This window comes from Podarcis melisellensis (assembly GCF_964234715.1).
Source record: "Podarcis melisellensis genome assembly, chromosome: 6".
Classification (NCBI taxonomy): domain Eukaryota; kingdom Metazoa; phylum Chordata; class Lepidosauria; order Squamata; family Lacertidae; genus Podarcis; species Podarcis melisellensis.
Genome location: NC_138538.1, coordinates 38,721,383 through 38,733,746, shown reverse-complemented (window position 1 = coordinate 38,733,746; position 12,364 = coordinate 38,721,383). Strand labels below are relative to the sequence as shown.

Here is a 12,364-nt window from a genome sequence, read left to right as displayed (position 1 = left end):
CAGATCCGTTCTGACTTGGACACTGTAGTTGATGTGTCAGGTGGATGGAACTTTGGCCTCTGCTTGTCCAGTGTTAATGAATACTTTTCAATTTGTACAGCCCGAGAATGTGGGCAGGATCCTTGGAAATGTGAGAGCTACCACAGGTGTACTAAATCCTTGCTCTTCCTGCCTCATCAAAAAAGCCAGTGGGGAACTGCCTGGATGTATGAAGAGAGTGGTCAGTGCCACCTTACAACAAGGCAAGGATCCTGCAAGCCTAAGGAGACAGTTAAAAGACCTCTATTGAAAAGGCCTTCCTTGAATCCCACCGTATTGAATAATTATTGGCCAGTTTCTAATATCCCAGGGTATAATGGCATCTCAGCTCCAGGAATTTCTGGAGCGGATAGAGTATTTAGATCCATTTTAATCTGGTTACAGACCTAGTTATGAGACAAAGATGGCTTTGGTAGCTTTGATGAATTCCTTATGTCAGGAACTGGACAGGGGTAGTGTGGCTCTATTGGTTCTGCTGGACCTCTTGGCAGCTTTTGATACCATCAACCATGGTATCCTTCTGGGCTGCCTCACTGAGATGGGACAAGGAGACACTATTTTTCACTGACTCTGTTCCTTCCTGGAGGGACAAACCCAGAAAGTGGTGGTGGAGAACTCATGTTTGGCCTGCAGGGCTCCTAGGGATTCTGTTCTCTCTCCCATGCGATTTATCATTTACAGGAAACCACTAGGAGGGCTTGTCTAGAGTTTTAGGGTTCATTGTTACAAGTATGCTGATGACATCCAGCTTTAAATCCTTTCTACCTAAATCGAAAGAAGTTGCCTCAGTTCTAAATTGATGTCTGTCACAAGTTACAGATTGCATGATGTTGAAGAAATGGAAACTTAATCCAGACAAGACAGACGTGCTCTTGGTCAGTTGCAAGGCAGAACAGGGAATAGGGATTCAGCCTGTGCTGGATGGAATGTAAAACTCTCCCTGAATACACAGGTCCACAATTTGGGTGTTCTCTTGCACCCAGCCCTGATGGGTGCTCATGTTCTTCAGTGCCCAGAAGTGTATTTGCACAGTTAAAGCTAGTGTGCCAGCTGTGCCTGTTCCTTGAGATGTTGATTTGGCACACCTTAGTTACATCCTGTTTGGATTACTGTAATGTGCTCCACATGGGGCCTTGTCAATGTCCTCTTGTGTATACACACAGAGAAATGAATCTGACACTGATGAAGCTGTGCTGATCTGAACAGCTAGAGGGGAAAGAGCAGAGAAACACACTGGGAAGCAGGGGACAGAGTGTGTTCTAATGCAGCAATGTGAACACACCCTGAGTTCACCTAACTCAGCCCAACCAAGGATGTGAGGTTGATGATCTTGCAATAGATCAATATCATTGTTTTATATCTGTCTTCCGGGCTCTGTATGCACGAAATTGGTATCTGAAGAAATGTGCATGCATACGAGAGCTTATACCAAGAACAAACTTAGTTGGTCTCTAAGGTGCTACTGGACTATTTTTTATTAATTGCTATAGTATAGGTAAAGAAAAAATATAGCATATAAAGTGAATCATACCAGTAAATAATAATTTCATATTCATATATATATTCATGTACAGAATAAGCTATCTGCCACCTCATCCACCATGACACTATGGCAATGTTACTATGAATATTCAGTAGTAACAAATACACGTGCACAAGCATGCAAAAGATAAAAGCTGCAACAACCTCTTAAATCAATGGCTGCTTTGATCATGCATGCCCTTTTTACACACATTTTTCTTCTAGTTGCATTTGCTTTCATTTGCCATCTGTTTGGCATACTTCTTTTCTGCTAAGCTACCCAATCATGAAGAAATTATGTACTTGGCAAGAGAGTTTTAATGTGAGATAAGCCAACTTTGCTACTATCAGATGACTCCAGGCATATTTGAGTCTAGAATATAGATTGCATGCATGTGACTAGCTGAGCTAATGGCCCCTCCAGACGTCCTTTTCATTACACTTTCCTGATGCTTTGTGCTTATTCTGCTTTCAATACAATAAATATTTATTGCCTGTAGCAAATACAATAAAATACACAATAATAAAGGATACATAAATATACTCTCCAGTGAAAATAAAACTAGAATCAAAATTAAAATCAATTATAAACTTTTTTTGAAGGTAGTTCTTAATTTTAACTTTCTCAAATTAACAAGCTTCCTTTACAAACCATTGATGCTTGGCTCAAAATTCTTGCTTAGATTTTATTCGCTGCAGCTGCAAACAATGCAATTTGATAGACTAATACAGTATATGTGCTCACATTCATCAGATAACAATACTGTTTTATCCTGCCAAAGCTTTGAGGTGGTCACACTGTTTCATTCCCAATCAGTGCATCTCCCATAGCTCCCTGCTGAAATCCTATAAATATTTATACCACAAATGTACTGGTTTATTTTCATCCTGCTTTTGTTGTGCTGTAGCCCTTCTGGACAGCAACAGTGGGATAGCATTGGGATAACATCGCAGAAGAATCTAATGCAGGATAAATACACCACTAATGCACTTTCCCACAAGTCAAGAGCAAAGATACATAGAAGACAATGTGTTAAAGCACTAGTCTGGATGGGCCATAACATCTCATTCTTGATCCGTAAACATGCACATTATGCATATTTTAAAACACAAGGCATGAGATTTCCAGCAGACTGACCACAGTTTTTGCAGTGGCAAGAGTAATGCCTCAGATGGAGGGAGTTTCTGTACAATGGTAAATCAGATATTTCAAACTTACGTCAGGTTCAAATTCCACTGGGAAGGGAATAACTTTATTGGGAAGGCTGAAGTTTTGCAGTGAGTTTTCAAGCCTGATAATTGAGCTAAAACAGAACTGTCAGGGGTTGTTTATTCATATATCTTCACCCCTGCCTTCTTAATTCCTGGCAAGAGTCTTATGTATTTTTCTCCCAGCCTGACTCCCAATAGTGAAAGTGAGCTGCTCGGGGAGAAAAATATCTAAAGCAATGGAATGCAAAGAGGAAGAGCAGAGAAGGAAGAGGATTAATGTTGTTTTTGATGTTGACATTGAACTGCAGCCACCCTCTACTCCACCCTGCTGTACACATGAACAGAGCAGACATTTGAAAAACAGATGCAGAGGCCACCATCAGGTCCACTTTACCTATTGAATAAACATAGCAAAAGGACAAAAAAATAGTGTGGGGTTCAACAAATGAATCCCATCAGCAGAAGCCCCGTGCAAGGACTTTGGTTTGGGCAGTGGTGCTTTCTGCCCTCTCTTCTCCTGTGTCCATCAAAATGGGCTTGGGGGTGTCACGAGAGCCTCCAGAACAATGCAGCAGGGAGAGGGGGATTTTGCTGTCTGGCAAGCTAAAATGCTTGCCCAGACACAATGAGCATTGTAGAGCAACACTGAATTTCTCACAGTATCTTTTAAGGGCATGTGGCATTGCGTCGTTTACATCAAAAAACTGATAGCAATATTGTCAACACGTAGGACTCTGCTACATTCGTCACAATAATACTTTTTGAATGCATTATAAACATGCAACACTAGATGGCACCAAAGAGCAAAAAGGAATTTATATGGATTTTTACATAGGCCTTTTTATCTTTTGTTGTAACGATTTAATTTCTGACTTATTTATAGCATTTTTAACATGTGTCTAGATCCACCCATAGATGAAATAGTTTCTGACCCAATCGTTTACAGAAATGGATCCAAGAGATCTTTACAGAAAGACTGCAGATACACAGTTAATCCAGTTAGGAGCTTTCTAAATGTTAATTCACCATTGTGAAGAACAAAAACTATGCTCAGTGTCAGCCTAGCCTTTGGTGGCACAGAAAGCTCCTCCTTCAGGTAATTTCTAATTTATTTCTGGGGCATGAAATAATTCATGCCATCAAACTGATTTACCAATTGTCAAAGGCAGCAATAAGAATGAATGGGCATGCCTCTTGATCCATTATAATATACAGAGGAATGAAACAAGATTGCTCCCCCTTCCCTCTGTTATTTGTTCTAGCTTCGAAGCCACTGGTGGTGGCATTAAGAGCCAACTTCAATAATAAAGGACCATAATAAAGGGAAAGGAACATTTAATAATTTTATTTGCTGACAATATGGTTGTAATGTTATCTGGTCCCTTGGTGGTTCCCATGTAGTATATAGCGCAAATAGTACAAAAAAGTGGCTAGGATACAAATAAACTAAGCTATAAAAAGAATTAAAAATACTAAAAACCTGACAGAAAATGATAGGATTTATATTGAGAGCGGGGCTTGAATCAGAAAGTGCTATTTCTTAAAGGGAGAGGGAGGATGGGCCATATACATACTTATTGTGAGGCAAACCAGTGGGAGGCAAATTTGGCTTTTGGGTAATAAAGATGAGGAAAAACCCTGGTTGGTACTGAAAAACAATGGTCTAGATGGAATACCGGTAACAGCAGCTTTTTTCTCATTAAAAACTTGGGGCATGGAACCTAAACTGAGTTTGTAGCCCCTATTAAAAACCAGAATTTTGGAAATTTAATCAAAGGTCAAACATTTAGTCCCCCCCCCCATCTCCACTTACTTCTCTTTTCTACCATTCACATTTTATGGTAAAAATCAATCCCAAAGTATTTTGTGATAAATCGCTATGTAGGCTTTATTTTTTTTACAATAAAAATAAGGATGTGAACTTTTAGAAGAACAAGTGCGTGACAAGTTAGCTCTTTTATTATAAAAGCTTTCATTAAGCAACAAGCAAGCAGAGAGTTGATTAATGCATCTATGAAGAGGGTCTCAGCATGAATCAAAAACCTGCACTAAAAACAATATAGAGATGATGCTATACTCCAGTCCAACTCTCTCTTATATAAACCTCCACTTTTCGCCACAGTGATGGTGTTGTAAACAAATTAAACGCTCATTCCTGTATTTGTCCCCTTTGGTTTGTGTGCCATCTACTGGCAGATTTTTGGGATTTGGTACTTCAGGAAATCAATTCACTCTCTAGATAGGACTTGATAGGAATTGATAAAGAGTACAGTATTGGTTATTTCATTTTTTTCCTAATCTTGTTTAAAATGTTAATAATGAAAAACGTATTTGTTTATTAAAACTAAGCACTGGCATTACGTTGCTACCATAGTTTTGACTTTTCTGTGCAAAGTTGAAATGGCCCAGCACTGCTGCTAAATCTGACAGTCAGGGAGTATTTTACTATGCTAACAGAATCGTATTATGTTTGGTACCTTAGTGCTGAGTTCCGAAAAGTCAACATATTCCATTCTGTCCTGGCTCCATTCATGGCTGCCAGATTCTAGTTAGTGTGGGGCAGTAGTTATTTTGGAAGACCTAGGCTCAAATCATCAAATCACACATCCGCAAACCTCCATGGGTGACTTAAGTCTCAGCTTACCCTACCTCACAGACTTGCTGCATTAATGTTTATTTTGCAGGTATCAACAACATTTGCCAGCATGGCAACCAGCTGTAACTGCTCACAGCACCCAGGATGTGGCAGAAGAACAGGATGTAACCGGAGAAATTTCATTTATTTGTGAAAAAGAGGAACTCCACGGTTTAACATAATTGTAATGTTAAGAACACAAGAAAAGACTGCTGTATCGGGCCAATGGCCCAGCGACAATTCTGAGGGCCAGCAGCCAGCCAGGCCTGGAGGGCCATATTTGGCCCTGGGCTCGAGGTTCCCTATGTGTAGTAAGCCTTCTGTACATTCCCCAGGGCCTGACACTAATCTGAAATACAACATTGTTCAGGCACGAGTGAATATGAGACTCCTGGACTGCAGGGGGTGGACTAGATGACCCTAGTGTCCCTTCCAACTCTGGAGCGAGTTCTACGAGTCTATGTATTTATATATTTGAGAGAAAGACACATGACGGCATTCCCACACACGCCTTGCCAAAAAACCACCACCACCACCACACCTTAACATTCCGCTTTGGGGCGTAACTAGAAAACCGAGCGAGGCTATAATTCTGGGCTGAGCCTTAAGGGTATTTAAACTTTCAAATTCCCCAAACGAGTAACTATTTTCATTCCGTGGTAGCAACATCCTTGGCAAGTCTGACAACGAACCGCCGAACTTCCCAGGCTTCACGTCATAGCGGGGGGAACAAAAACTGTGTAAGAGGACCGAACGATTTCCTTGCAGCTTTTGCACTTCCCAGCGCGAAGAGGAGGAGGCGGGCAGAGGTTCCCCTCGCGCGTCGCCGCAACTCCCTGAACCTCCCGCTCTCTCCCCGCCTCGACGGATTCCTCCCCTCCAGGCCCCGCCCCGCGGACTCTCGCGGCGGCGTTCTTGGAAGCCTTAATCGCTCCCTGGAAGAGGCTCTTCTTGGAGGGCGCGGACGCTGCGCGCTGCGATGCTCTCGCCGCCCAGCCTTGGCCCGAGGCTCCTCGCGCTTTCTGCACTACTTGCCGGCGTCCTGAGTGAGTAGCTGGAGGGAAAGCGGGAGCCGCGACTCGACAGAGGGGATCCCACCCCCTGCCCCTTGGAGCCACTGGGAGCCAGCTAGGAGCGCCCACCATCCTGCCCGACTTCAAACATAAACACCAGACCCACACTTCCGCCTTTAGGTGTTGATGAGCTGCAACTCCCATCATCCCTGACCACTGGTCCTAGTAACTAGGGAGGATGGGAGTTGTAGTGCAACATCTGGGGATTCGAGTTTGAGAAAGGCACATATCTGCACACACACACACACACTTTTCTGCACCTGTTTAAAAACATTCCTTTTTAGACAGACCTACCCGGCTGCTCAGAAAGTTGAGGTAATGTTAATTTGTTTTAGTATTTTAACTTTTGTACATTTTACAGTAGGGTTGTAATTTATTTTCTTGCTTTTACTGTCCTTTGTAAACCACTTTGGGGATTTTTACAATCAAGCAGTGTATAAAGTTTATAGAATAAATAAACACACACATATGTAGTATAGTATTTCATCTTCTAGAATCATAGAATGGTAGAGTTGGGAGGAATCCTGAGGGTCATCCAGTCCAGCCTTCTGCAATGTGGGTATGGGGGGGGGGGCGGGAGAGAAAAGGTAGTATTTCGTCATAGATGCCTGTTGTTTTATCTATATAATTGTTAACTGGATTTGAGTAAATCTTACTCAGCAGCATAAGTAGGAATGCCAAGCGGAAACTAACAAGTATTATTCTGAATGATGTTTGAATGAACAAGCATATTTTTAATCTAAAATGGAATACTTCATAGTTAATCCAGTCACTAATAGTATGGATGGAGGGGTGGGGTAGGGAGAAAGAGACCAAAACAACTTCCCAGCCAAGTGGATGTCAAGCCTGTTTCTACCTTTTAACTCCCCTGATATTTCGTTCCTTTGTTTTTATTTGATGTAATTTGCCTCACCCAAAGAGCGCTTTTGAAAGAAAGAAAGAAAATCGTTTCATAGAACTTATATACTCATACAACTTAAAGTCACCCTAACTGGAGTGGTACTTCTTGGTAGTATGCTTCTGAAGGTCAGCTGCTGGAAATTGCAGGAGGGGAGCTTGGCCACTGTGAGAACAGGATTCTGGACTAGGTGGATCACTGGCCTGGTGCAACAGGCTTTTCTTAAGTTGTTTTGTATATGGTGCAACTCAGGAATAGGTGACGTCCCATTGATTCTTGGGGGAGTAAGGCAGGACTGGGCCTTCTTAGAATGTGATATTTAAAGATGACGTATTACATTTTCACCAAGTAATTGGTTCTAAAAACACAATATCCAAATAATCAGCTTAATCAAAATAATCCGCTGTTTGTATGGATTGCATTTGCGTTGTAAACTGCTTTGAGAGCCTGTTTGGCAGAAAAGAATGGTGGAAATGGGGGGGAAAACCTGTCAGTAGTTTGTTGTTTAATTCTTGAAGCACATCTAATTTGATGGGAATAAACTACCTCCCCACCCCCCCCCAAAAAAAACCCCAACCTCAACCATATGTATCAGGGCTGAAATAAGTGCTGGAAATCATTATAACATCTGAACTTGACAATTTTGCTCTCCTTTCCTCTTGATTACTAGTGTTAGTGACCAAAAAAGAAGGCACATTCCTAAAGCAATTTCTACAATTTCACGCTGTTGTTGTTGTTTTCATCATCATTAATTACACACCCTTTACCAACAGGTCCCAGGTTGGGTTACAATTTAAAATTCAAAATTTAAAACAGTTAAAACAGTTAACAGTCAAAGGAATAGAGTGGGCCCCGGAAACACACATCTCAAAGGTGGAGAGGTTCATCTTCAGCTTTTGCCGAAAGCTGAATAGTGAAGAAGCCAGACACATATCTGTGAGGAGGGAATTCCACAATTTAGGGGATTCCACAGAGAATACAATCTTCTGGGCCGACCCCTCCCCCCTGAATTCTGAGGACTGTGAAACTCCCAAGAGCTTCCCCTCTGCTGATCTTAACACCTGTGAGGTTCTGCAGGGAAGGTCTTTCAGGCCATGTGGGGCCTAAGTTATTTAGGGCTTAAAACTCTAAAGTGAGTACTGTACAGTGGTACTTCAGGTTACATACGCTTCAGGTTAAACACTCCGCTAACCCAGAAATAGTGCTTCAGGTTAAGAACTTTGCTTCAGGATGAGAACAGAAATCGGGCTCCGGTGGCACGGCAGCAGCAGGAGGCCCCATTAGCTAAAGTGGTGCTTCAGGTTAAGAACAGTTTCAGGTTAAGTATGGACCTCCGGAACGAATTAAGTACTTAACCTGAGGTACCACTGTAAATTGAACCCAGAAATGAACTGGTAGTCAATGCAGCTCTTTTGGAACAGGGCCCTATATGAGGTGATGTTCAGAGGTTATTTTAATACAATCCAGTTTGAGGGAGTACATGGTTCTGGGGCAGTTAGCTTAGCACAGTATTTAAGTGTGCTCTGTACCATTCTGTTCAAAAAGACAGTGAATTATTATTATTATTAAAAATTATTCATCTTTTTTTACCAAGGTAATTCAAAGCTTTCAATATATGTACATACAAACACATACATTGAAACCAGCATAAAAGAAAAGAAAAAATAAAGACCCTAAAGGAAAATCCTATTTTTTAAAAGGCAGGATTAAAACATTCCACCCACTCAAGGCCAAAGATAATTAAAAGGCAAAAGTCTGGTTAAAAATGATTTTATATAATGTGGGTGCCACAACATTCCACAAACAGGGAGTCACCACTGAACAGGTCCATTCTCACATTGCTACCTTCCAGATCTTCCAGGTGACGAAAGCCAGGTCCAGAGTGCCAGGGAGAGGTGGTCTTTGAGGTATTGGGGTCCTGAACTGCATAAGGCTTTATAGGTCAAAAGCAGCACTTTGAATTAGGCTTGGAAACTTAACTGGTAACCAGTGTAGTCAGGCCAGGATTGGTGTTATGTGCTCAAGCCATCTTGCCCTATTGAGCAATCTGACCAGTGAATTCTGCACCAACAATGATTTCTGAATCACCCTCCATTGCAGTCCTCTGTGCAGTGATCTAATGTAGACAACAGAAGATAGGCTGTCCCTGCCCAAATAAGAGTATAGTTGGGCCTGGTCCGCCATCTGAAGCTGATGGAGGGCACTCTGCACCACCAGGGCCACGACAGTGATGGATCCAGAAGTACTCCCAAACTACTACCTGCTTGTTTGGAAGGAATGTAATGCCATCAAGAGGAGGCTTCGCCCCATCCATCCAGTCTAGGGAACCACCCACAAACTCCATCTTATCTGGATTGAGCTTTGCTAAGCATGGGCATGAGACTGCTCAGCCGGAAATCAGCTTTTTATCAGAAAGCAGTGATAAGTTAATTGCTGAAAAAGCAGTTGCCTCTACAGCAGCTGCCACAAAGAACTTGCAGGGACTTTTCAAGTACCAGTGCTATGTGAATATAAAATGGAAGAATGGTATAAAGAGGTGTGGGATATACTGTAGTTATTAATGATAAATTAACATGTGCTATCAAGGTAAGGTGGGGAATATACAGGAGAAATGGTTTTGATGAGATATAGGAGGTATTTGTAGAATTTGCACTGTTAAAAAGGAAAGGGGTCAGACCATCACATTTTTATTTGTTTATTATTATTACTTTGTTAAAATTAGAAATAAATAAAAATAAATTTAAAAAACAGTTGCATCTACAACAGCTGCCACAAAGAACTTGCAGGGACTTTTCAAGTACCAGTGCTGTGTACTGGTGGTGAGTTAAAATTATGGGCAGTATCCAACAAAATGGTTCCATTAGTCCAAGGATTTCTGTTTGCACGGTGTAGTGGAACATCCTCTCCTTTTCCTCTCCCTGTATGCTCCCTCAATATGCTCCAGAAAGGAAGAACCCCAAACTAGTTTAGGAGGCGTGCAGAGAGAGAGAAAGGGGAAGTTATATTGCGGAACCAGAAGTCCTTCCGCTACTTGAGCGACTTAATTGGATACTGCCCATTGACTTAGAGATATTTTTGTTACTGCTGTATGTTTAGTCACATCCTTCCAATGATTCAGCATTGCAAGCTGAAGAAGAACTTTTATAACTGTTGAGGGGAAAGAGTATATGTAATTATGCATACTCAAGCACAGCCCGCTAGTGACATCATCATGTGATTTATATCCTTAAAGAATACTCCTTCAAAAGCTGTGAGAACAAAGTTCTGATATGCCTAATTTGGTGTATTGAAATTTGGCCAAGATGCCTAATACTTGGATACTGTGTGTGAGAGAGAGTAGGGAAGAAGTGGCACTGAGACAGCGTTCTGGTTGGATACAAATGTTTGGCCAATATGAGTAACCTTGGCAATGGCCTCTTGTGCATCTGCAAAGCTGACAACACTCGTAAACACTTGGTGGTTAGGAGTGGCTATTTCCACTGTGATAATAGGATGCTGCACTAGATGTCTCACTGAGCTGATCCAGCAAGACTATTTTTAGGTTCTTACAGCTTTTGCCAAATGCTGATCCCTGGCCTTTGGCATGCCCCAGTATGCTCTGGAGGGTCCCCTATCCCTACAGGCCTGATTTTGAGGGCATGCAGGGGGCTGGAAGTGACAGGAAAATAGAGTTAATTTTGATGTGGCACATGGAAGCCTGTTGTGTAGGCAGAGCAGCACTGTTGGATAAATAAGGTTTGTGGTGAGCCCTGTGATGCTTGGCTGGTAACGCTGCAATCATATATGTTAGTGTAATGTTCTTGTCTCCACGTTTCTCCCAGCTGCAATAACAAAATTACTTATTAAAAAGCTCCGTGGCTTTTCTGTAAATATTGTGAGTACAGGAAACACGATTTTGCTAACTCCTGTTTTATTTTCTTCTCCTCCCCCTGCCAGCTTTTTTAAAGTTCAGTTTGCAAGCATCTTAAATGTGGGTTAAGTGTGGCATTGTGCCAACAGCTGGTTCCTGGGCACGCTGGTGGTTTGTCATTCTTGTCTCACCACAAGCTGATGTGGCATTTTGCTGTCTGAGGCAAAGATCTGGCTAGCTTCCTACATTATTCCATGCCCAAAAGCTCACTGAACTAGCAGCTGATATTCAACAGGTTCCATCACAGCGCCGAGGGAAGTTGGTAGCCTTAGAGGGGCAGAGGCATACATAGGCAGTTCTTTCCTCCAACACTTTTAAGACTGTAAGCCCATTCCATCCCCAGGGCTAAAAGTGCGCACAGAATGGTCACCTGTATACAACACAGCAGCAATTTTATTTATTTATCAAAAGTATTTATAATCCACCCTTCACCTAAAGGCCTCTTCAAAAACAAAAACTTCAAAATTTGACTTCACCATAAATCTAAAAAAGGCATAAAACAACCCAATACAAAATCCAAAACAAAGACTGAAAAGCAGCAGCACCAACCAAAATACACAAATCCCTTGCACACTTTCCCCCTCCACAAGGACATAGGCGAAGAGCTGTGTTGCCATCAAAATGAAAGCAATGTGGTGGTGAGACACACCTCAGAAGAGAGGGTAAAGCAGAGAACGCCCCACCATGGGCCCCTGCACCACAGTGCTTATTAGGCATGGGAACCGCCAGCAAGGTTTCCCTGACAGATCTGGAAACTATGGTAGGTCGGTATGGCAGCAGAATAACATGTGCACAAATGTAATGCTTGCTAAAGTGCATGTCCTGGGCTGGCTGCCATTCTGCCTGCTCACTCAAACAGAGGACTTTCCCAGCACTACTGCCTATGACATATTGGGAGGTGACCAAATGAGAAAACAGGCTAATCCTGCCCAACTCAGAAACAAGCAAGTTCCATTGCCAGTTCAGGAGATTGGAAAAAGCTAAATACATGTAGGTATTGAGGGTGGGAACCAATAAAAACCACAGGAAGCAGCTGCCTCACCTTGCCTAATAGTAAGGTCAGCTTTGCCTGATCT

The 12,364-nt window shown here is 42.1% G+C and overlaps 1 protein-coding gene across 10 annotated transcripts in view; it reads left to right on the top strand.

Annotated features, from left to right (window-relative positions):
• The first annotated feature begins 6,036 nt into the window (after positions 1-6,036).
• Positions 6,037-12,364, top strand: part of LOC309372097 (membrane cofactor protein-like) — a 59,522-nt gene continuing 53,194 nt past the window's right edge. For 2 of the 10 annotated variants that reach the window (XM_081915346.1, XM_081915342.1), the window contains exon 1: positions 6,037-6,453. In XM_081915346.1, coding sequence (XP_081771472.1) covers positions 6,387-6,453 — 67 coding nt within the window. In that variant the 5' untranslated portion in view covers positions 6,037-6,386. The remainder of the gene's footprint in view (positions 6,454-12,364) is intronic. The other 8 variants (XM_081915343.1, XM_081915338.1, XM_081915347.1 and 5 more) reach the window with 7 other exon arrangements.